Source organism: Triturus cristatus, chromosome 2_1, assembly GCF_964204655.1.
Source record: "Triturus cristatus chromosome 2_1, aTriCri1.1, whole genome shotgun sequence".
Classification (NCBI taxonomy): Eukaryota; Metazoa; Chordata; class Amphibia; order Caudata; family Salamandridae; genus Triturus; species Triturus cristatus.
The window spans coordinates 565,809,824-565,836,672 of NC_140581.1; the positions used below are offsets into that span (position 1 = coordinate 565,809,824).

The 26,849-nt window shown below is 43.1% G+C and overlaps 1 protein-coding gene across 7 annotated transcripts in view; it reads right to left on the reverse strand.

The window, feature by feature from the left end:
* Positions 1-349: 349 nt before the first annotated feature.
* Positions 350-26,849, reverse strand: part of LYSMD3 (LysM domain containing 3) — a 117,472-nt gene continuing 90,972 nt past the window's right edge. For all 7 annotated transcript variants that reach the window (XM_085632461.1, XM_085632465.1, XM_085632464.1 and 4 more), the window contains 2 exons: positions 21,924-22,204; positions 350-2,551 (listed from right to left, as the gene is read on the reverse strand). In XM_085632461.1, coding sequence (XP_085488587.1) covers positions 1,910-2,551; positions 21,924-22,193 — 912 coding nt within the window. In that variant the 5' untranslated portion in view covers positions 22,194-22,204 and the 3' untranslated portion in view covers positions 350-1,909. The remainder of the gene's footprint in view (positions 2,552-21,923; positions 22,205-26,849) is intronic.

Genomic DNA, 26,849 nt, shown 5'->3' on the forward strand with positions numbered 1-26,849 from the left:
ATGCGTTGTAAAATCATGCGTTGTAATGGATGTTTTGATGTAAAAACCACGTTGTAAAGGCATGCGTTGTAAATGTTTGCATTGTAACATGTCCTATTAACTTTTTACCCAGGAATGGGCCGAATACTCAAAAGCTTATTAATGGACAAAGTTGCAATTAAAAAAGCTTCAAGAAGGACTACAAGTAATGTGTCTTTTGGGATTTGCACTTTGACATGTGGTACATCACTGATTTCCCCGTGTCCCTTATTCTGTATTCCAACATAGACAGCAGCAGAGGTTTTATTAGGTTGGATGCAGATAGACAACGGCCTTATGTTAATATGTGAAAACGGAGGACAGAGGCAGGAAAGGTGCAAAAATAACTCATTTTATAAAGTTTTGAAATCATTGAAGTCTAAAGAACCAATAGCAGAGATCAGTGTACTACCTTGATGATAAAGTGTCAATTCCATTACATCCTCCCAGAGTACCACATAATTGCTGTTTAATAATACCTAAAAGCAGGCAGTTTTTGACTGTGCGACAAGTATTGTCTGCAAAATGGTTTACAAAGGAGCAATGTTTATGCGCACTTCGTTATGCATAAGATCAGAGCTGTGATGCAGAGGAAAGAGACGGTTTAATGTGCTTATGAAGATCTCCACAGTAGCATGATCAATTTAAAGACATCCGTCTCTTTAAATAATGGTACCACAAACTGAATATTGGTGAAGTCCAGGTTCGTTCATACATCTGTCTTTAAATACAAAATATTTCCTGTCACAGAACATACATTGGATAAAACAGCACACTGACTACTTCTTGGTCATTAAACGCCGATTGCTAAACTCCTATAACACTCTCCTCGCTTTACGTAATTAAAATAGCATAGCTCTCGTGTTTTCCGCAAGTCTTACTTGAGTAGGATGTAAATAACTTTTTTTGTATTGTAGTACTTGTCCTGCATTCACAGCAAAAAATCTAAAAGCATGGGAATGCAAAAGAGAAACGACATCTCTATAATCTATTGGTTTGTGACATAGCAAAACATGAATGCACAGAAACAAGGCACATACGAAGTTAAAACTGCATCAATATTTTACGATGCTCCGATGGCTCCCATAATAGCCATATCAGCTTTATTGCACACTGAAAAGAGACTGCAAGCAAATGATTAAAGAGATAATGTAGAGGCACACATGGTTGGTGCTTACCCGGACCTATTCGGGATAAACTAGCCACCCACACCCCGAAATGAGATCAGAACACATCCTGTGCTATTGCCCTGTAACAAAACCATCTCCAAGATCTTCTGTGTGAAGATGGATATTGCCATTTGCTAACAGCATTAAAATACTCACAAGTAATTAATAAATGCAGTTAGTGTGGACATTTCTTTAAGATATATATATATATATATATATACACACACACATATATATATATATATTTTACATTGACAAAACGCGTTTCCTTAATACAGGTATAAAGTCAACTGTCTCCTTGGTTATAACTTCGCTTATTTGAATTGGTGATGCAAAAACTTTATGCAGTGGTAATTTATTTAAAAAACTGCATCTGAATAAAGTGCTTGTGTTAAAAAAAATCTGCATAAAAAATACATAATTCACATTCCTCTTCAAGAAATGTGACATTCTTCTTCCCAAAATACAGGACTTCAAACACTGGTTAAAAGCTTTCAACATAGGTATCTACCAGGCAGCATGTTCGGAAGATGTTACACATTTCCTGTCCATTAATGTGCATAATAAACCCTGCTCAAAGGTGTGTAAGTGCACTAGTGGTTCACAATTAATAGGATCTCCAGTTAACAACATTTTCAGTTTCAAGTAATTTTATAAGAGATTGGATTAAATCGCAATAGATCCACCTAGGGCTACCTGTCATTCTGGCCTTCAATACAGTGTTACGTAAAGGGTCTGTGAAGATTTGCTTCAGAGTTCGCGGGGTAATGATTATGTTCCCTTTCAATATGATCAATGCCAGCATCCACTTTCTCTACATCATTTTCTACTTTTTCTGCAAGAGTAGTAACCAACGACGTTGAATCATGGTGACTAACATCGGCTTTCATTAAATACTCATAATACAGAAAATAAAACACTGGTGTGATTATACCAACTACTAACATGATAACTACTGCAGTCCACCACCTGATACCCCAGTCTGCTCCGTAGTAGGGATCCTTTGGTTTTCTCTCTTTGAAAATAGGTTCAAAAACGACCTGTTCAGCTGCCAGGGCAGAAACCACCTCATTCAAGTTTTCCCGCTTTGTGTTTGTACATTTCACAATTTGTTCTATGTCTCGGTCCACTTCTTGCAAGAAGTTGCCAGCACTTTTTTGGGGGGAGCTGGAATCCGAGGCTGGTACATTTTCTTGGTGCTCAAAAGAAAGAAGCGCAGGCCCAGATCTTGATGTGTGCATACCCTTTGGTAAGGAATGAGCCTCTCTCAGAAAGCTGAACTTCTTGACAGGGATTTTGATTGACCTTAGAGCAAAAAAGTCCTGTTCACTGATGAAATTGTTGGCCCTCTTAATGTCTGCAACCTGGAAAAAAAGGCATTCAATTAGATGCAAAATAAGCTTACAAATATTTTACATTTCGAGTTGAATCAATACCTTACTTAAGGATATCTATTAAAAGAAACTGTCTGCAAAGTAAACTCAATCCAAATCTGTGCAAAAAAATAGCATCCAACTAGTTAATGAGCAAACGTACATTACTACAATATAAGATGGCACAAAATACTGATTTATCATTCCAAGAGCACACGCTCGATATATTCATGCAGTTTAGCTGCAATCCCAATCGGCGATATTAAGCGCACTGCTCTTATTATTTTTAGTACATGCTCCATGTACAGAAGGCACCAAAGTTAGAAGCAGAAAACGTTTGTTTATTCATAAAATACAGTAGATGATCCTCAAAAGGGACCTCAACATTAAGCCATAACATGAAGCAGTGATTTACGGAGACTGACAAAAAGTTAATTTTGCCTTAATTATGCAACCGATGTTCAGCCAAAAGTTACTTAAACTGATTTTCATCAGGTGCATATTAATGGATTTATAAGCTATGTCCATCTCCGATTATGTGTAAGGTTTCAGCACTGTTAAGAGAAATCTCTTATTAATAATAAACAGCAAAGAAACGCATCGAGTCTAAAACCATAGCTGTTGGTTCGATCTTTCTTCCAAGCCCTTATTTTAAAAGGGTGAATAAAGCGAACCAGGCAGGTAAACAGAGCAAATACACTGCTTATTTGACTTACAGAATACAATGCAGTGTCCACCACCTTAGTTAATTTTTTGTCCAAACATGAGAAGAATCTTATTTGCATTCTAGGTGTCTAAACGTATGGCATGTTTGCTTTTGGGAAGGTATAATATTTTCTTTCTGTGCTGGAAAACAAAAATGTTACTTAGGTTGGAGTGCAATTTCTGTCATCTATCGGTGTTCTACAATGGTACAAGTCTTTCCGCAAGTTTATTTTTTTATCCTGCTTCATTTATCACCTCCAAACTCACACATACTTGGAGTAAGCAGCAGCTGCCAGTAGAGGGCGGCAAGGGAATGCGCACACGTTATTTTTCAAGTTCTACGGATGGTAATTGCAAACAACAATTACCATCCAAATAAGTTTTTTTTTTTTAATTATTAAATAAAGCCTTTAAGCCTGTGCCGGGCGCAGCTCACATACTTAAAAGTGCTCCCTTTGTGTGCTTTTATAATGCAGGGGCGTTTTACTATAGTAAATCAGTTTTCTATCACTACATTGTGGGGAATTTATTAAAAAGTGCGAATAAATGCCTCAACATAGCGATATAAACTGATGTGCTAAAGTGAAACTCTCATGCATGTTTAAGCATACAAGAGACTAGAGCACTTTGAAATATCAGAGTTCAGGATGCACGCATCCTGAACTAACACATTTAAATGTAATCCCTATGTATGCTTTTAACATGCAGGAGAGTTTCACTTTAGTACACCAGTTTCTATCACTATATTGAGAGGCATTTATTAACTGTTTTAATAAATCCCCTCAATATAGTGATATAAACCGATGTACTAAAGTGAACTGCTCCCACATGTTAAAAGCATACAAGAGGTGCCCTATTCCTTTCAAATTCCACCAGCAGGCACTGCTGGGAGACAATCTCTCCTAAAATTATTTTTTCCCTAACGTGCGAGGAGTTGGTGTTATTTGCTTCTTGCTCTGCTCACCGGTGGGGATGAGCGGTAAATCAACATAGAACTATTGCTCTAAGCAGTCAGGGGTTACTGGACATTTACCATTTATGAATTATATCATATATATATATATATATGGTATTCCCTGGCCACAACACTGGTGCACTGCAGTCTTGGTAGCCAAAAACACGCTTCCTTCAAACACTTGAATCTCAGGGTAGAAAGGGTAAGTCAAGATTTATCTCCAGGAGATGGAGGGCTTTAGATATTTTGAACTACTGTGACACAATACATGACACACAATACCCGTCTAGTCTAGTGTTTCCCAAACTGTGGGTCGCGATCCACTGGTGGGTCAAAAGCAGATTTTTGGTGTGTCCAAGCAATAGACAAAAAATGCCTTTAAATTCTGCACTTATCTTGCCACATTTGATGCGCTTTGAAGACTTAGGTCAAATGCCAGGCTAGGTCTTCTTATAAACTGCAGCTTATTTTTATTACATGGGATTAGTATTTACAAACTCCTCTCACTTTGCAGTCAGATAAAGAAAAGAAAAGTGAAATATGTGACAATCTTGCTGCTGTACAGGGAGTGTGGAAACAAGTCATTTTTAGGTAACAACAAAATGTAATTGCCAGTAAATGAACGGTACACATTCAGCTGTTAGGAAGGCGAAAATGAAGCACATTTGTTGTAACTCTTAAGTGTGATGCAACAAAGATTTTAATAAGATCAAGACACTTTCCTTGGTGATGCACAAATAGTAAATATGTACTTAACACCTAATTCCACACATGGTCATATGTGTGCAATTTAGTTCTATCAGTCAAACTGTATGTCTGCATACTTCGTGGCCATTTCAGTGGAAAATGTGCTTTCCAAATGACTGAGCTACCACACGATGATTTAGTTACATTAAACAAACCGTCCACCTCTTGTCAATGAAAGCTAGGTGGGTCCTCAAAGTTTGTCGCTCTAAAAATTAGGTTGTGGTTCTAAAAAGTTTAGGAAGCACTGGTCTAGTCGGATCTTAAACTTATGAAAAAGTAAAGGAGTTTAATAACAGGTATGTGAAATAGTAAGCTAGCAAATAAAGATACACATCGAAAAGCAGAAGGTGGTACTACTGTTGTAAATTAAAACAGCAATGTGATTAAGCATTTACTGAAAACATTAATGTCTTTTCCCTTTAGATCATGTTTTCTTCGTTATGTTGACCGAAGTCCGGACTCCATTTTGTATTGACATGCTGCCACGTGTTTGCCACGAGGAGAGTCCGACCTCTGTGTTAGTTGCTCTTGTAATCTGCCTAGTAACAGTTTATAATTAGCTTTGCTTGACCATGTGTTTTCGCGGGCTCAAGGAGTGTGCTGGCTCCGCCCATGTATTGATTCAGTATCGAGAATGACCATAAATGGTAATGTTCTTCGACCTCATGTTGTATCCACCCACTTATGAGCCCCTCTGTTGTGTATAAAAGGGGACTGTGTACGCAAGTTCTGTGTGCTACTCCATGCAATACTGAAGAGTGTTGTGTGGATTGTAGGACCACCCTTAAGGGTTAATAAACGTTGTTTTTGTACTTTGCAGTTTCCGTGCCAACTTCCTTATAGATTCCGTTACAGGAGAGCGAACCCTTGTGCCTTGCGGGCCTAGCTGGGGCCTGTATTCATCAATTGGCGCCCGTCACGTGGGGCTCATCGGCGACTCGGATGCTCGAAGGACTGGTCGCGACGAAGGTGAGGAGTTTGGCCAGGGACGTGATCACTGCCAGCGGCGTCTTAGCCCTGGCATCCCGAGGTTTTTCTTCCTTCCCTTCCGAGCTGACCGTCTGGGTGGCGCCGGTCATCGACTGAGACCTCTTCTGTCGGTCCTGCCGTGAGAGCCGTTTGGGCGATTGTGGAGCTTGGCAGTTGGAACCTGGACTCTTGACTGGTAAGAACCGTTGTACGGTACTTGCTTCGAGTTTTTGAAGCCTGGGTTGGCTATTTGAGTTTGATTGATGATGACTAGTCATATTTTGAATTTGTCTTTGTGAAAATATATGCGTTGCAACACATATAGGCAGGTAATGTGGAGAGATTTCTCCGGAGCTGTGTAAACTTTGAACGGCGCAACGATTAAGTGCCATTTTTCTTTATAATATTGCATATTTTGCATTATTCCTAGCATGCCTGCTTTTGGCGCACTCCGTAAGTGGTGCTGCTGTTTGGGTAACCGGTTGAACCTCGAGGAATCTGCTCCAGCTCCCCCAGAGGGGACTCCTAATAGGGATATGTACGTGAAGCATGGTCTTTCTTCCATAATGTACAGCACGCTATGGAGGAAATACACGAAGAAGGATCCTGAGTTGCGATGGCCTTTGTATGGATCGTTTGATATACGTAAGATTGAGTATGTGGAACAGTGTATGTGTAAGCGACGTGCTCGTCAGGATATGTTTGAGTGTGTGCGATTATGGGTGAAGGAAGTGCGTGAGCGAGAGAAACGTGAGAAAGCGCTGTTTGATAAAGAGCAACGGAAGAATGATCATGTGCGAGCACAGGAAGCGAAGCGTCGGGAGGACAAAGAGCAAACGGACAGACAAGAGAAAGAGCGTAGGCTACAAGTTTCGGGTCAATATGTTGTTCGCCAGCCACTTTATCCTGTCCTTAATAATTCTGATGATGATTTTTATTTACTAGATCGCTCTCCGCCCCCTTATGTTGGCGCATCCGCTCCGCGGCCGCAAGATTCTGGCCCGGCTTCGGGTAAGGTAGACACACGGTCCATGTTATCGGCCGAGCATATGGCTGAGCTCCGGAAACTTTCCCTCCGCGCACTTAAGGGCAAGATATCTAAGGAGGAGTTGTTCCATACTTGGGGGTCGTGGCAAGATAGAGAGAGGGTGTATTTCCTGTCTCATTTTGCTGAGGAAGTAATTGCTGCTTTCCGAAAATATTCCAGTGTCCTTGAGCCTGACGAAGTATCTTCGGATGCCGGAGCATTACGTAATGGTGTTTTTTCTCCCCCTAAGGCTCCTGAGGCGGCTAGGCGGCTGTTCACTTTGCGGGACGAGGTGCTGGCCCTTAGAGAGAAAGCACGCCAACAAACGGAGGAGGAGAAGCAGTCGGATTCGTCTGCAGCAGGGGGCCATCCATCCGCCTCCCAGTCAGATAAGGATGACATAGTGCATGCTAAACCAATGCGAGAGGCGGCGCCTTTGTATGTTCCTCCTAAAGGAGCGGGGACTAGCTCGGACATTAACTCCGCCGATGCAAGGGGATACTTTGTGTATAATTGGGTTTACACTCCATGGCATAGGGCCGATGTTATGGCATTAAAGAATGCGTTGCCTGACCCCCGCAAGAATCCAGCGGCCTTCTATGAAGAAGTCGAGGGGGCCTTGAATTCTTGCATTATGACCTTAGCGGATATAGACTTGTTCTTTGGCCTTATCCTACCACCGGATACGTGGCGCTCTGTCCGAAAGGTAGATGATGCGGTTGCCTTTAAGGCCCGGTGGTCTGACCTTGAGGATGAGGATAGGGAACGGAAGCCCGCACAGAAACCACCCCAGAATATTTTAGATCTCCCTGCGGCTATTGTGGCTAAGTTGAAGACGATTATCCCCCCTAAAAAGATTGACTGGAATATGTTAGCTGCATGTAAACAGAAAGTTGACGAGTCAGTTGCGGACTTCTTTACGCGCTTTGAGGAGACGTTTCATGATTTTAGTGGCCAGTCGCTTACTGACGACACGGGCCGCCACCTTTTCGCGGACAAATATGTGGCTAATCTGCTACCAGCAGTTGCGGCCCGGTTAAAAGCGAGCGAGAGTTCCTGGTCCTCCGCGACGCCGACGGCCCTTCTGACTATCGCCCAGTATTATGAGCGTCAGGAGCACGAGGCGCAGGGCCAGGAAGAGAAGAAATCGAAAGACCTCAAGACTAAGGTGATGTTAGCACAAGTATATGGCCCGCCCCGACGGGGTAATAATAGAGGAAGGGGCGGATCTTATGGTCCCCCTTCGGGCCGATCTGATTTGAATAGGAACCAGTGTGCGTATTGCAAGCAATTGGGCCATTGGGCCAGGGATTGCCCAGTGTTGCGTGCTTCACGTCAGGGGCATACTCCGGGTGGCCCGAGAGGTAGAGGGGGTTCCTCGAACTTTAGAGGGAATTCTAATGATAATGCCCGTTTCGATACTGCTGGGCAGCACCGAGATAGCTCAAATGTTTTCGATCGCCAGCACCAGTATCATGTGTCGGACATCGATCGATTGGGATATCACGATTCGCAGCATGCATAGGAATGCGTTGGATGGGGGTCTGAATCAGTTGAGGTGCCGGTCGATCAGACGGGTCCTTATGTATCGGCTGAGGTTTTAGGTTCTACTGATCAGTTCCTAGTGGATACAGGAGCGACACGTAGCGCATTGTCTAGGTACTTGGTTCCGGGGGCTCCCCCATCCGGCTCAATAGTTACATCGGTAGGGTTTGACGGTACACTCTCCCGAAGCCCTCTTTAACAGCCCCTTACATTTAAGGTTGATTGTTTTTCTGCGCCCTGCCCGTTTCTGCTTGCCCCGTATACACCGGATAACATTATGGGCCTTGATATGTTAAAGTACTTTAGGGCTACAATCCGCTGCTCCCCTGAGGGTGTGAGGGTGATCTTAAATGACAACTACCCCCGGTCTGGGCGGATGTGTACGATGTCAGAGGATGCGTTGTTAGCTACCCTCCCCCGAGCTTTATGGGCGACTTCGGACACAGATGTGGGACAAATGGTGATTCCTGCGGTCCACATTAGTGTCCAGGAGGGGGCGGTGCTACCACGCCTCCCGCAGTATCGTATTTCCCAGGAGGGCGAGGAAGCCCTCATACAGATTGTGCAAGATTTGATCGCAGTAGGAGTAGTGGAAGAAGTTCCCTATAATATCTGTAACAGTCCAATTCTCCCTATTCTGAAAAAGGACACGGATGCAAAGGTCTATCGGTTCATAATTGATTTGAGGGAGGTAAACAAGATCGTGATACCTCAGTACCCGGTGGTTTCCGATATCACGACGTTGCTTACCTTGGTCCCGCCTACGGCGACCGTGTTTTCAGTGATTGATTTGAAAAATGCCTTCTTTTCTATTCCCATTCACCCTGATAGCCGATTTCTTTTTGGGTTCACATTAAACAATAGATCTTATCGTTTTTGTAGAATTCCCCAAGGCTATACAGAAAGCCCTAGTATTTACAGTCAGGCTTTGAAACGACAATTGGATTCCTTTGTTTTACTAGAGGGGGTCGCCCTCATTCAATATGTCGACGACATCTTGTTGGCGGCTGACACCCTGGAGTTGTGTGAGAAGAGCACGTTATTCCTACTTTCCTTTTTAGCATCCCACAATCATAAGGTCTCCAGGAAGAAATTGCAATTCTGTAGACCAAAGGTGACTTATTTGGGTCACCTTTTGTCTAAGGAGGGGCGTGCACTCACGCCAGATCGTATTCAAGTAATTTTGGACACACCGAGACCATCCACGCAGAAGGATGTGCGTGCATTTTTGGGTCTTGTTTCTTTTTGTAGACAGTGGATATTGGGGTTTTCACACATAGCTAAGCCATTACTAGCTCTCTTGACAAAAGACACGCCCATTCCGATCCCCTGGTCAGATGAGTGCGATGCTGCGTTTCAGCAATTGAGACAGGCCCTTTGTTCAGCACCAGTGTTAGGGACCCCTGATTATGCTAAACCCTTTTCGTTGTATGTGCATGAGAAAGATGGATGTGCATTATCAGTCTTAGTGCAGATGCATGGTGATAAGCAGCGCCCTTGTGCATATTTTTCGGCCGTACTTGATCCTGTCGCCCGAGCATTACCAGGGTGTTTTCGCTCGGTAGCGGCGACAGCTGTGTCAATACGGCAGAGTGAAGGAATTGTGTTGTCCCATAAACTGGTGGTGTTAGTTCCCCATGCTGTTGATGCCCTGCTTAACCAAACAAAGACACAGCATTTGACCAGTGCCCGTTTAACGGGATATGAGTTGACGCTTTTGGCTCCTCATATTACGTTGAAAAGGTGCGTGACATTAAACCCGGCCACATTGTTGCCATACCCCGAGACCCAGCCTGAGGCGCAGAAAGCGCATGATTGTATTCTTGTGACTGAGGAACAAACAAAGGGTCGTATTGATCTCCAGGATACGCCCTTTTCAGATGTAGATGGAGAATTGTGGGTAGACGGATCATGCCTGAAGCTACCAGATGGTACGACTTCAGCAGCGTATGCAATTACCACATTACACACGATAGTGGAGACAGCACGCATACCACAGAAATCGGCTCAAGCAGCGGAACTGATAGCATTAACACGAGCATGTGAGCTCAGTACAGGATTATGTGTGAATGTTTATACAGATAGCCGCTATGCCTTCGGAGTAGCGCATGACTTCGGCCTACTCTGGAAGGAGAGAGGGTTTTTAACGTCACATGGGGTACAGATAATGCATGGAGAGTTAGTCCACAATCTCTTAACCGCATTGACATACCCGAAGAAAATTGCCATTGTTAAGTGTAGCGCCCATAGGAAAGTAGTTGATAAAGTTGGAGAAGGGAATGCGTTAGCGGATCGAGTAGCACGGGAGACTGCGATGCAGCCCGGTACTACTGCCATGTATGTAGTAAAGTCACAGGTGGAGAGATGGCATGATGCGAAGGAGGAAGTGCGAGAAATACAAAGGACCGCTTCTGACAAAGAGCGGGAACAATGGGCTAGCGAAGGAGAACTGGATGATGAGGGTTGTTGGAGAAATAAGCAGATGGATAGATGGAAGTTACCCACGGCCTTTGTACAACCTATGGTTCAGATGGCACATGGGCTAGCACATGTTGGAGCTTCCGCAATTGTGAAATTGCTTACCCAAGTCTGGGAGCATCCAGAGATTGCTAGCACGGCAAAGAGGGTGGTGCAGACCTGCATGATCTGTCTGAAGTATAACCCAGGGAAAGGCACTCGAACTCCAGCAGGAGGATTTGCGACACCCACTGCACCCTTTGAGGTTCTGCAGATGGACTACATCCAGCTTGAGCGCTGTAACAATCTGAAGTATGTTCTAGTAGTGGTTTGCGCTTTCAGCAAATGGGTTGAGGCGTACCCTACAAAAGATAATACTGCAATGACCACGGCGAAGCTACTGCTAAAAGAGTTTTTCCCTCGATACGGCGTCTGTAGACTTCTGTGGAGTGATAATGGCCCTCACTTTGTAGCGGATGTTATAAAGTATGTCTTGAAGGGCCTAGGCATCACTCAGAAGTTTCATGCCGTGTTTCACCCCCAGTCTGCCGGACTAGTCGAGAAGTATAATGGTACACTGAAGCTTAAGATCGCCAAAATCCAAGCTTCAACGTCTTTGACTTGGCCAGACGCCCTGCCACTGGCGTTATTGTCAATTAGGTCAGTGCCACACTCTCGAACCGGCCTTACGCCATACGAAACAGTATTCGGATGCCCAATGAACATTTGGGGTCCACCAAGGCCTAAGGCTGTGTATGATGTACCTTGTGTAATGATGAGCGATTATCTGGCACAGTTAACGGATAACTTGGTTTCTATTCATCAACAGGTCCGAGAGGCGCTCCCTGATCGGTCTACCGGCGAAGGACATGGTCTCCGACCTGGAGATCATGTCATGGTGAAAGTCTTCGACAGAACGAACAGTTTGGAGCCGAGATGGGTAGGACCTGAGCAAGTCCTCCTTGCAACGAGGACGGCAGTGCGAGTCTCGAACAGGAAGAACTGGATCCATTCCTTGCACTGTCGAAAGGTACCGCCCGGATTGGTGGAGTCTGCCGTGCTGACCGATCAACGAGAAATCCTAGCAGCAGAGACAGGCCGTGCTGCGAAGCCGAATGACACTGAGGAGCTCTTTCCGGACCACACGACTTCTGGAGGAAGGCGATATCATCTTCGACCAAGGAAGTAAGGTTTCCAGTACCGGGACATACTGTCAGAACGGCCCTTGGGTTAGTGAAACGGAGAGCCGATGAGGCAAGGGGGGGGGATCAGCCCTGCATTAGTGTAGCGACACCCGTCTTGGCCCGCTGGTGAAGAAATCAACCACTGCCCAAGGGGAAGAGTTCTGACAGACTTTTTAGTTTCAGGAAGACATCAGGGTATTGTTTCCTTTGACATGGAGAAGAAGAAAATCCTTTGTGCGTTGGGGTTCATGCTAACAGTGGCTATTGTTGGCATAACCACATGGTTTGTGGAGGAAGTAACTCCTGCTCGGAAAACACTTGTGCTGACGACTCCAGTGCCTGCAGAGCACTACTTTTATACATTGCCGTATCAAGAGTTGAAGCATCGACAGTCCTATCTGAATAACACTTTCATTCAGATGCTGCATCATACCCACGTTGCTACGAACGCTACGAACTGTTGGATATGTGGGATGATGCCGGCCCATCAGAAGAAAGGAGGTACGCCATTCATACCACTTCCTTTCTCTCATAATGGCTCTTGTAGAGCATGGTACACTTTGCTTTTTGCCACTCGGAAACCGACAGTGGGACGATTGCTTTTCAGACTTAATAGAGAATGTCATCAAGACCAGAATGGGTATCCACAAGCGAATGGGACAATTTGGGAATGGGAAGAGTACCGACCGGACAATGAATCCATTCCCTATATCTTCACGAACACAAGAGACACTGCGGGGAAGGACAAATTCGTGATCCAAGTGGCACAAGCTCAAGCGGACCTGTGTGTCCAGAGTGTGGGTTTTATCCCTGTTGGTGTCAGTGATTGCATAACCGTATTGAACATTGACGGATTAAACAACAGTACCTTCCTAGCGTCCCATAATACCTACTTTGTATGTGGAAATGAAGGCTATTACCGTTTGCCGGCTGGGTGGTCTGGGGTATGCTATGTATCATTCCTATTACCTCCTGTATTCCTAGCACCCGCGTCATATCACAAGGATTTGAAACTTTTGAATAATGTGACTGTAAATAGATATAAACGTACTCTATCAATTGATGATGTGGATCAAACCGATACCAGCTTGCAACAGTATATTGACTTTAACTTAGGATTGTTTTTCTTTGTTGGAGCCGCTTTGAATAGTAGAAAGATCCGAAGATTAACAAGGGTGGTAGAAGCTGTGACTAATCAGACTGCTGCTGCTCTTGGGAATCTTACGGAAGAGTTACAAATAACTAGGATTGTTGCATTGCAGAATCGTATGGTATTAGATGTAATGCTAGCTGATCGAGGAGGAGCCTGTAAAATTATTGGAAGTAGCTGCTGTGTGTTCATTCCTGATCATACGCCATCCGTTTATAACGTCATTAACAAGCTGCATAAAATAGCAGCTGAAATCCACACAGAAAACGGCACTTGGTCCTTTTCTGGATGGTTTTGGGCATTGGTTACTGCCTGGGGGTGGAAGGTTTTAACTGGTCTCTGTATTATTATAGCAATTCTGTTCTTTTTCTGTATGTGTATTCAATGTGGACCATTATGCTGTTCTGTATGCATTTCATTTTGCATTCCAGATAAGAAAGCTATTGCCGATGTTGCTCACCAAAAGGGTCTAGCTAAAGAGGTTAAAGGAATGATGATAATTGACATATATGATGATTATTCTTGGAAACCGGATGTCTTCAGTAAATGCTGAAAGGGTCGTCTGTTGTAAATTAAAACAGCAATGTGATTAAGCATTTACTGAAAACATTAATGTCTTTTCCCTTTAGATCATGTTTTCTTCGTTATGTTGACCGAAGTCCGGACTCCATTTTGTATTGACATGCTGCCACGTGTTTGCCACGAGGAGAGTCCGACCTCTGTGTTAGTTGCTCTTGTAATCTGCCTAGTAACAGTTTATAATTAGCTTTGCTTGACCATGTGTTTTCGCGGGCTCAAGGAGTGTGCTGGCTCCGCCCATGTATTGATTCAGTATCGAGAATGACCATAAATGGTAATGTTCTTCGACCTCATGTTGTATCCACCCACTTATGAGCCCCTCTGTTGTGTATAAAAGGGGACTGTGTACGCAAGTTCTGTGTGCTACTCCATGCAATACTGAAGAGTGTTGTGTGGATTGTAGGACCACCCTTAAGGGTTAATAAACGTTGTTTTTGTACTTTGCAGTTTCCGTGCCAACTTCCTTATAGATTCCGTTACAGGAGAGCGAACCCTTGTGCCTTGCGGGCCTAGCTGGGGCCTGTATTCATCACTACCACCTTCCAAACTCGATGCCATGACCCCCCCCAAATGCCTCACTAGGACTCTTGCTCTAAATTATGTTTAACATTAAGCTCCATGTCTAATATTATTCTATGTGAGATACTCTGGGTTGAATGGTCGTGTCAGGAGGTGATCAGTTAACGTAATAAAATATACAGGGACTGAGGGGGATACAGGTACAAAGGCGTATCGTCATGTTGCTGTACCAAACATGCTAAGAATAAAAAAAAACTAAAAAAAATAGACAAAGTCCATGGAATAATATGGTCACTCCTGAAAAAATGCTTATCCTCACAACTCAGATAATAAGAGGGGAATGGATTACTTGCCCTGTATATACCAGGGTCGGGGGTTCTTGCAGTCTATAAAAACCCTCATTTGCGTTAACATCGTAACAGCGGTATATCTTGATTTCAAACTTGTACACGAAAAGCATTATTATTGGGTCTTAGTAGTGCTTTCCTCCACCAGGAGGGAGACGACTGGTTGTTCACAGTAGCGATCATGAATTGTGAGTGTGGGTGAAGTAAGTTTAAAAATGCCTCCATGTCTCTGATCCGTTTTTTATTCTGCCAACGATGAGGCAAGGTTAAAAGCAAAGTGTGGTGCGTTCAATAACACCTGTATCAAAAGAGCGGTCGACATGTTTCAGCCCCTTAAGTGCTGGTCGGGTCGTGGGGCTTTCTTCAGGACCCGGAATGCAGGTCACCGTTTTGTGACGTGCAAACGGAAGTTGTTGCACTTACCCTTCTTCTCTGTGCATCAGTATATACGCTGAGTGGTTATGGGTTAGTAGTACCTATAACTGATCTTGGCGCTAACTGGGCTCCCTCGGAGTCCGTGCGGATTGGGAGGACTTCAGTGAGAAGTCTTTGTGCTGTCCCGTCTGCTGTGCTCCCACAACTCACCAGCCAAACAACAAGGTCCCCATCTAAATAAAAAAAATTGCAGGTGCTTTCTTAGACAAGACTGGTGACCCAGTATACTATAAGTGAAGTCCGGTTAGCAGCGTAGTCATGCCCAGGCAAAGGGACAAAAAGGACAGATATCAAGAATGCCGGATGCCTGGTCCTGGAAGTGCCTGTATGTTGGTAACGACAGGTCAGGATTTTACTGTGGGGGTAATCAAGACATAAAACAATATACATCACTTGAACAGCACTAAAAAAATTGTTCTAGAAACAAGACTACAGCCTCTCGCAAACAGACCCCTTACTGTGCGCCTCTTGGTTCCTCTGGAGCCACAAAACAAGTAGGTTTGGGCACCCTACGGGCATGTAGGGGGTATGAAAAGGCACAAGCTCACCCTTCATGAAACTTGAAGGCAATGGAGCAGCTGGGCTGAGGAACCTTGTGGCTCAAGGGAATTCTTAGTTCACCAAGAGGTCCTCACGATAGTCTTTACAATGAGCTGGCTCTTGTATGGGCGTCCATGCAATTGGGTCCACATTACTGCTAGGGTTGGTCTAGTTCTTTATGTAAACAGTTGGGTCTTCTGTCTCTTTCAAGTCAAGCAGCAAAGCAATACTGTAGGATTTCCCAAGGGCAATCATACATGGTATCACTCCTAGCCCAAAGGTCGTTCTTCCTTCCTTCTTTCATTCCTTCCTTCCATTCATGGCTGGGTAAGCTTCTTTGTTTTCTGGTCGAGAAAGTATTTCCCAAAGCTCCATAATCCTGGCTGCTGCTACAGGCTAGATTTCTGTTTCCTGTGCAGTCTCAGCTATGCTGTGCAATAACCCTTTGTCTGGAGAGCAATTTTCAGGGAAGAAGGCCACAACTAAGCAAAAAAGACAGTGATAACTTAAACTCTGGCTTAGTAAACGTATTCTGAGTTAAAGGAATTGGGCTGGATACCTATACCACCTTACAGGTACACCTGTTTTAAGGAGGGGGGAGGAGAATATGTGCAGGCTGGGAAGGAAGAGATGGACATAACCAACTCAGCGTAAAGTAGACCTCCACCATTTTATGCAAAACAGACCTCCTTCTTGCTTCAGCTCCAGTGGACCACAGCACTTATCAGTCTATTTACAGTACCGGCAAACAAACTCTTTTTTCCCCTGTAGGCATCCTTCAAAATTGTCACAAACCAACTGCCACTGTGATGGATGCTATCATGAGCTATCCGAAAAGGTGCAGTCTTTTCTGTGTGATACCAGTGAAGACTGTTTCCTTACGTTTGTCTCATTTAAAATTGATAGATTGAGAGAAAAGAGCTTTGGCACCAAAGGTGCTGTGTATTTGTGAACCTTTTTTGATTTTCCAGTGAATACATATGCTACTTATTGAGGAAGTTGAACATTTTAATGGAAATTTCAGCACCTAATAATATAGAAACATGCTTAAACAGTAACATGGAAATGTATAATAAAATAGATGTTAGAAATGTGCCTTTATTAAACGTGCAAAAGTGAAAAAAGCTGCTTAAATTCTGCAGAAAGCTCTAAATTCTATCGTTCTCCAACAGCTAGGCCACACTATTCTTTTATTCTTCTCTATCACTTAAAGAAAATAAATGCCTTTCATAAATAGGGATTTAACGTCATAACTAAACTACAGAGCCTTAGCTTTTTGTGAAATGTGCTGTTTCCTGCAAAATGTATTTTTCTTTTCTTCACACCATATGACTTCACTATATTTGGATTGTTTTCTTTGCCACATACTCATAATGAACAAAAGGATTAATGAAAAAAAATGCTTGCTGCAGCTTACATTTAGTAATCTACCAAGGACATATCGGAATTCAAATGTTTCATTCTATAGAGCAGCTCATTGTTACATGATGGGACACAAAACCGCTAACAGAGTAGGCTTGCAAACGGTTCTCAAGAGAACCTTTGTAGAAGTCTCATGAGGACCTTCGTAGAAGTAACTTTTTGTAATACGATGTAGCCACCTTTAAATTACTTCATCCCACATGGGTGTTTACCGTGGGAATCGAGGACAAAGACAACAGATCATTGGAAGATCTTTTACCACTGGATGATGATGATGTCAAATTCACCAGTTTTTGCAACAGGTTTAGTGACTTTTCTAAATTTTATGGGTTCCTAGCTAGAAAGTGAAGTCATTCTATGCACTCTTACCCTGCCATGCACCATAGCACTTTATTGTGCTAGCTCGAATTGCCATAAGCTAAGGCAGACGGTGATTTTCTTTGATTCATCCTTACGCAAAGTAACGAGACTTGCTGTACTTATGCTTATCATAGCTACTCCTGTGATTCTCTCTTTCTCTCCTGTTAAGACGGTCATTACTGCAAATGTCCAGAGTCCTCGGCTGAGTCACCAGTACAATCCTTAATGGGAAGTTCAATTTTTTCTTTAGTTAATCTGACCCTGCTCCAAAATCTACTTGATCTTTTCCAGAAGGAACTCTTTATGGGTTCATATTAGGCTAGGATAGGTTCTTTAGCTTAGAATAGGGTATATCTTCTGAATGGAACATGCTGTTATGTTCTATGCTTATTTTAACCAATCTTATTTGGGATTATTTCTGTAAATAATATATTTGACTAATCAGAATAAATAGAAAAATACAGACTAATCTCTCAAAGAGAAAAGAAACTTTTGAAACTTCACTAAACATCTCTTTTTTAACTGAACATCAACTGCAGTAATGACTTTGATGTGAAATGCTCAATTATAAAACGGTGGCAAAGATTCATCGACCTAGGAAGAGAAGACTTCCAGGTTCTCGAAGTAAGTTTAAAATGAAGTCATTTGTTGAGATTTTTCTACGCTCACACTACTTTTAGTAAATGATAAAACAAACGGAAAGAAATCCATTCTTTACATGGAAGGTGTTTAAAGGAATTTATTTTTTGTTGATTTATTGATGGAGGACTACATTAAGGTCTTTAGGTTGAGTCTTCTCTGTCATAGAAAGTGTTCTCCACTGGCTTTGAGAGAGGTTCTGCAGTATGAACGATGTCAATCTCTGTTGTCTCGAGCCTTGATTTATGTCAAGTGGCTGCTATGGTTAGTAATTATTCACACTACATTTAAAGACAGTTATTTCTCACGCAAGTTGTGATGCAGAATCTACTGGAACAGTGTCCATTTCAGATCACATTATACATGTCATGAAGTCCCTCATTGGTAATCTTTGGAGCCATTATCACACAGTATAAACAACATGGAGCTGATAATATAATATGGGCCGGCATTTCAACCTAACATTAGAACCCGATTTGGAAAGCAATATCCCCACCAGAGAGAACCATTGACCGGTGACATGAGTGCTGAACTCTATGCTAGAGATAGAATGTCCGATGGGTGGAGGGCAAAGAAAGATCTGGATTGGACATAATCGCATTATTCCTATGTCCACACACTCATTCCCAAATTGATTTATGGTTGACGTCAAATGAGACACTACTATGAGCCACAGATATTTCTTACCTGTTCTGTACCCTTTCCAAGGACTCCCCAGTGCTCTTGCAGCTTTGAATCCCAGATATGAGTCTACACCGCCGAATATGGCGCCTCCTATCGAACACCCTTAATTACAGCGTTTTATGAACGGATTGAGTTCTTTGAGAACATGGGGGATTGGAAAGGGGTGGGGGGGGGGGTCAATAGACAGCTTTTACGTGGTGTGGGAAACTTAAGGCTTAAATACATGGGGTTACTCAGGGCAAACAGGTGGGGGTTGCCAAATTGAGCCACACGCAGCTAAGCAAAACTGAAAACAACTCTTGGATTTAGGAAGGAAACATGAGAGCGATTAAAACGCTGGTGTATCTGGGCACAACCTATGCACTTACAGAAAGTTGGTGCCCTGTGAATACCTACATCTGAGGAGGGGCGTGTTCGCAGTAATGGAGAGGGTAAGTGGCCCAGTAGAACTCGCTTGTGGTTGTTGAATAAGGCACGCCCAAATAGTATAATACATTCTATTAAGAGAGCAAATTCCGAAACAATAGAGGGCAGCGAGCACATATTAAAGGCATTTATTTAATACTAATATACAGGTAGGTCAACATCCACCCCAGACAACATAGAGGAATATCTAAATGATATATCTCTTGCATGGCTTGAGGGAGGTACCAGAACCTTTGTACACAAGATAATACATGCCCAGGAATTAACACTAGCTCTAGAGCTGCTCCGGGTAGGTAAATTCCCATGTATGGTGACTGAATTCTATAAAACATACAAGGCAATTCTGGCCCCCAGCTGGCAGACCTATATTAGGAGGGAGTAGATGGTGATATACTTCCCACGCCCCTCACCCTAGAAGCCATGATAGCGATCATTTTAAAACCAGGAAAGGACCCCCAAGACTGTAGGTCATATAGAGCACGGTCACTCACGAACCTAGATAATAAGATCCTTAAATTATAGTGACAAACAGTCTTAACCCACTTAGGAGGATTCTTGTGCTCCCCGACCAGTCCGTTTTTATTCCGGACGAGTCAATTACAAAATGTGAAAAGATGGTTTGCTCACATACATCAAATTCAGCATGAGATTGATGCATTGTTGTTATTTCCGGGTAGAGAAAAGGACTTAAACTTCCTCAATTGGTCATATCTTTTTGCAGTGCTTCGAAGGCTATGTATAAGTGACACCATCCTTGGACTGATCAAATTACTCTACACTGAGCCCATGGTGAGCATCAGTCTGTGCATATTGCAGGCCTTCAGAGTATATAAAGGTACCTGGCAGGGCTGTCCTTTATTGCACTCCTCTTGGCACTCGCCATGTGGCCCTTGGCACCCTGGTTGCACAAAATCTATATTCACAAGGGGACTGCCCTTCCATCCATTCAAGCACATATTGCTGTACCTGTACGCGGATGATGATATGCTATATGTCAAACGCCCAGCTTTAAATATAACTTCTCTAATCAAGGAAATAAGGTTTGGGGCGATATCAGGAATAAGGAATAAGATGTTCCCCCTCCTAACTAAGGTTTCATGTAGACACCAACTAGACTTCTCAGTGTGCAGGTCCGATATATAATTTAGATATCGATGTGTAATGATAAATAGAGATATGCAGATGGTAATCCGGGAAAATTACAGACTGGTCATTGACAAACTGAGCGGACACACAGAGCGTTAGTTTACACTGCCTCTGCCCAGGGCAGGTTGACTTGCTCTCATCAAAATGTTGGTCCTCCCTAGGCTTCTATGTCCATTTAATAACATCCCTTGTACCACAGACAAAGGTTTCTTAGCAGAGTTGCAAACATCACTCACCACAATAGTTTTGGAGGAAAGAAACCCATGTTGAAATGAGAAATTCTCACTTTTATAATTTGGACAAAGGAGACCGGATCCTGAGCAATATCATGCAGCTTATTGGTTTGACTGGTTAAGTAGGTCCCCTCGCAAATACCCACAGAGGGGGATCAACTGGGGTGGGTGACCTAGAAACTAGTATGGTGGTTCAACCAAACAGGCGACTACAGTTTAAACTCAGGAAATGGCCGTACCCACTAACACTGCACTTCCCCATCCCCCCACATTAGAAAGAGGGGTTAAGCTTAGACTGGCAATAGCATGCCCCCTCAAAAATCGACCAACTATACATTGCTCAAAATGTTTCTATCCTAGAACTATTTAAGGAAAGAAAGTTAAGCCCCATAGATATATTTGACTATTACAGATTGAGGCGAGTGGTAAGGGCCTGTTGGCAGGCATTCCCAGATGAACCAGCCGAGTTCTCCCTATTTACACAAATGATCAAAGATCCAGCGGGAAGAGGATGGCTCTCAAAGCTCTGTACATTATGCCCCATCTGCTGCTATGTGCAGTAAAGTCGACTGAATGTATAACACACAGCTTCCAACGTTGTAATGTGCCTGAACGCTGGTTGCTACAATAGGTTGCATTGTGGTAAGTTGTATTTTTTTTTTTTAAAGCTATTAAACAGAGTCATGACAAACATCAGGCTTTGGAAATGGAAGGAAGACAGTGATATAGAAGGACAATATGGGTCAATGGCAATGAGGATAAAGTATCATCATCATCATCTGAAGGTCAGGAATATTATTAGAACCCGGTAACCCCTTGCCAGTCCATTCCTACAATGGCTGATGTGAAGTACAGGTGTGATGGAGCAAGGAGGGCCGGGAACGACAGAGATCGAAAAGAGGACTTTAAAGTACGACGCTTCTCACACTAGCACACCCTCCATTAGACAACATAGCTCCACTGGCACTCTGAATCCTGCTGTCAAGTTCATTGTCCACACATCATCTTTATTTGTACTGAAGCATCCTTCTCACGGACGCTCTATCCTCCCTCTACAGGCTGTTAAGCAACTTAGATGTGGTCAAAGCACTGCAGTTATTGATGACAATTTTAGCACTTGATAGTAACAGAGTTTTCCAGTGAATGTAGTGCATGGTCATATTCATACATGTGAAGAGAAAACAGAGAACTGTGTAAAAATAACTATTCTACTAGACGTTATTAATATTCAAACTAAATATAACAACATATTTTAAAGCTCGTTATTTATGTGACAAACACAAAGAGAACTTACAGAACAACTATATTGCAGAGCAACTGCATTTAACGTATCGCCTTCTTGTATTTCCTTTGTTACGAACACAATGTCGTCCAGTCGGTCTCTAGACGTATTTCGCCTGATTTTCTCTTTTCCTCTTGGGCGCAGCTCATATAATTCGTTATCATCTTCCAAAGTATCATTGTCTGAGTTCGTACCATTTCCAAATGGATAGCTGTGACTGACCACAGGAGGCTGAATTGATTCCTGTATTAGGAAACTACGATTCAGATTCCTTCCGGTCATTGTCAGGAAATCTAAGGAAAGAAATACGAACATGACTGAGATCAAAAAACACAAAGCGATAGCTTTTCATGACTAATCTTTTTGTGCATGTTCTCAAATTGTACTGAGAAAAGGATGAATACATACGAACACACACCTTTGGTTATTTTATTCTTTTTAGAACATTTGTACCGAGTTTTAGATATTGATGGTACAGCGAGTCATTAAATAAAGGTAATTTAATAAAAATGAAAAATATTGCAGCAACAAGTAGAGCAGCACAACGTGCCATATTGTCTTAAGAAGGTACATCTGTTAAAGGTAAAACAAATACTAGTTACAAAGGATAATTCACTAATTTCCCCCTAATTACCAATATTTTATAGCATGATAAATGGCTCCACAACTTCAACAATATTTATAAGCAGCAACTTCAGTGGTTATTTAGCAGGGAGTTCAATGCGAGTATATCACGTTTCCTGGAATTTCCTGCTTTCATTATAGGTTGGGTTATCCAATTTAGGATTTCTGTAAAGTGACGACTCTTTGGTTTGACTGCAGTTTCCTCAAACTGTAGTATAATATGCTTATCTATATGTCATATATAATTGCTGTCAATTGGCAAAACTGACTATTTCAGCTCAGAGAAAGTGCAGATTTTCCACGACTGCTGCCAGGGGAATATTGTAGCTATATATGTGCTGATCAGTTCCACTATCGAAAATTGCTGGAATGGTCATGACAAATGTATCATGGGTAATAATGGCTACAGACAGGAACAACTGCAGTTTTCAAGATGGAAACTTTAACTAGGTTGCTCAAGCTAGCACAATTTTGTTTTAGGCACAAAATGCAATAATTTCGGGTCTACATTTGATATTACACGCTCATAGGAGCAAACCTCCGTCGTACGCCTTAACAGTTTAAGACCACCGCAGCACCAGTCTAGGGGCATGGCCTTGTGTGATACTCCCACGGAGAGTGTGAGAACAGGTACTGTTGAAGATCCCTTGTCTTTGGGTAAGTGCTGAACACTTACAAACATTAACCTGGCTCGGATATCACAGAAACTAAAAATATTCCTAAATTTAACGAGTGATATTCCAGAAATATGAAAAGGGTGGGAGGGGTAATGGATTAGTAAATGCACCAATATAATGAGTATTCAAAGTGAGTTCAACCCTCAAACGTTTAATTTAAAGGCAACACAAGGAAGTGTACACTAAATGCAGTATCTATACTCTTCCCCCCCATAATTCCCTCCGCTGCCCCAAACCAGGTGTTAGGCTGTATATTTGAGGGTTGTGATACTGTTCTAACCTCCACAATTTTTTTTCTAGAAATGTTACTGTGGTCTCCTACCATGCAGTTGTCCCATGATGTCATGATGGGATTGGGGTTCCGTGGAGGTGTCACTAGACAGTTAGACCTGGACTGGGTTACATCTGCTCCTGGAGGGATTTTTTTATTTAAATATGTGCATCCATATTTGTGCAAGCCTGCCTGTAGCTGAATGTATCCAAACAAGTTGTCTGCTTGTGTTCCTGCAGCACACGCCACTTATCTGTGCAACAACAATGACAACAAGTGTTAAAGAACCAGTACTCTTAGATAAAGGACCTGAAATAGTCTGCATTAAAGATGGGCACTACTTCCTGCAAAAACGGATGGTGGCGTGGGCTTTCAATGAACTGTGAGACCCCACCAGTGCCTTCCCATCTGGTAGCTCGGTGAAGCAACACTAGTAGTGTATAAAGAGGACTCTTAACGGAACACTACCTTTTCTTGTTCCACTGATTTTGTATGTCCAGAAATTTAAGTTCTTTCTCTTAAGTATCCAGAGGTACTATACTCACTAAGGCCTTAACCAGGAAATTAATTCAGCGAGTGGATTGTAAGAGCAACCAATGTGCCCAAGATAAAAGGAAGTTTTGTGGCAAGCTGTATAGAAGTTAATTAGGACCGCACAAAAAAGAAGCTATTGGAAGTAGAGAAATGTTACTGATTTACGCTCTGGATCATAAGGGATGCTGAAATAGCAGAGGCAGCTTACAACGTCGAGGATAACAAGTGGCACTGCGGTGGCCGCAGCAGCCTGCCATCTCTGGGGTTGCAAGTAGCCTTTCAAGCAGAACTGTATTTTAAAAATTGAGAAGCATGTATCGGTTTCTTTCTGGATGGCTATGAGCAGGCTATTCTGTTGTCAGTGTTTATTTTTTGTGGATTTCATTAGAGTTCTGCCAGTGTTTTCCAAACTATTTTTTTTCTAAATCAGTGCTTATTAGTGTTTATTCAGCTGTCTTAACTACAAAATGAACAAAAACTGTGTTGTTTCAGGGTTTACAGAATAGTTTTTTTGCATTGATTGTTATAAACCACATATTTAAGTTAAAGGAGAAGTAACGCATGTTAAGTTAGTGTCCTCTGAATGGCAGTGTGCCTAATAAATTTATGTTTGACTGTTTTAAGAATAGAAAGTCTGTATTGCACCCTAACCCACAATCACTACCCTCTCTCCCATCTCATTACTTCGCTCACTCTCTCTGTCAGGCATAGGATAACTAATGGATTAACAAAAAGTAAGCATGCAGTATTCAAATGTTTTAATACACAAATTACTAAACATGGTTGCAGGTCATGCACCTACTCCATACTGAATATTAGGACATTGTAGGGGTGGTCAACCCTGCCAACTGTATAGTAACTTCTGAAACATGTAAAAATGTACATTACATCAGATTATTTTGTAGCCCTGCAACTTGAAGCTTTAAGCATGTTCACCACTTCTTTTCTGCATGCTTTGCGTGACTATATTACGGTGGTGCTGCTGTTGTGTGGGCATTCATAGCTGCTAAGTGCCCCATATCAAATATCAAAATTTAATTCAGTTCTGACTTTTGAAAATACATTGCACTGTATTCCAGGACTTGCAATGAGGTTGTGAACATTGTAACTATGGACTTAAAAAAAACTCAGCAGTAAAGTGCAATTGGGTATAAGCCAGGATTAGCAGAAGGTATTTATTACACAGCAATGGAACACCTTGCACCTATGAATTTTCGATGGTATGTGGGAAGTCTTGTCATTTCACCACTCTCTCATGTACCCAGCGACAGCACTCTTTTCACAGGTACCGGTCACTATTCCTTGTATGCAAGGTTTAAAGCCTTTGGCGTCAACCTGCTATAAATACTGACTTGTTAGAATAGGGGATTGATGTACCAAAGGGTTTTACCCATCATGTGTCTGTGGGTAAATGTGTGGGTAAATGGGACAGTACATATTGGCTAAGATTCTTATGGACCGGTTATTTCACTAATCAGTGAAAGAATTGAAAACTGATAAACAAATCTAATTTGATTTAAATATTCCTAGATTCTCTTCAGTATACAAAATAATTAGATAAGACGTAAAACATGCTTCTTACCCAAGCACACAGCACTGGAGGAAACAAATGGAAGAAGAAACACTTTTGTTTCAGTGACATCCCTAAAGCAAAACTCAAACAGGATAATCTTAGACCAGTCTTTCTTGCTGCTACTCTGTAGACCAAAGTTGCATTGTGTTGGTCCCTTAAAAAAGAAATAAAAATGACACATTTTCTGTCGCGTTACCCTTTCTTTGAATGTCATTTCAGTTTGTGGTTGTGCAGATGTTTATCAGTGTTTACAATGATGAGGGCCGTTTTCCTTTCTGTAGAGTTGTATTAGTTATTTTAGGCCTTAACCTAAAACAAGATAGCCTCGTTATGATCAATCAATCAATCAAAGCATTTATATAGCGCACTACTCACCCAGAGGGTCTCAAGGCGCTAGGGGAGGGGGGTCCGCTACTGCTCGAACAGCCAGGTCTTGAGTTGCTTCCTGAAGGCGAGGTGGTCCTGGGTCAGGCGGAGGTGGGTCGGGAGGGAGTTCCATGTCTTGGCGGCGAGGTAGGAGAAGGATCGTCCCCCTGTGGTGGCTCTTCGGATGCGGGGGACGGTGGCGAGGGCGTGGCCGGTCGATCGAAGCTGGCGTTTGGGAGCGTAGAAGTTGAGGCGGCTGTTGAGGTATCCTGGTGCTTGGTTGTGTAGGGCTTTGTGTGCGTGGGAGAGGAGTCGGAAGGTGATTCTTTTGTTGACCGGGAGCCAGTGCAGGTCTCTCAGGTGTCCGGAGATGTGGCTGCGGCGGGGGATGTCCAGGATGAGTCGTGCTGAGGCGTTCTGGATCCGCTGAAGTCTTTTCTGGAGTTTGGCGGTGGTGCCGGCGTAGAGGGAGTTGCCGTAGTCCAGACGGCTGGTGACGAGGGCCTGGGTGACCGTCTTCCTGGTCTCGGTGGGGATCCACCGGAAGATCTTTCGTAGCATGCGCAGGATGTTGAAGCACGACGAGGAGACAGCGTTGACTTGTCTGGTCATGGAGAGGGAGGAGTCCAGGATGAAGCCCAGGTTGCGTGCGTGGTCTGTTGGTTTGGGTGCGTTGCCTAGGGCGGGGGGCCACCAGGAGTCGTCCCAGGCGGAGGGTGAGGCTCCCAGGATGAGGACTTCCGTCTTGTCCGAATTCAGTTTCAGGCGGCTGTTCTTCATCCATTCGGCTACCTCTTTCATCCCTTCGTGGAGGTTGGCTCTGGCGGTGGCGGGGTCGTTGGTGAGGGAGAGAATCAGCTGGGTGTCGTCGGCGTAGGAGATGATGTTGAGGT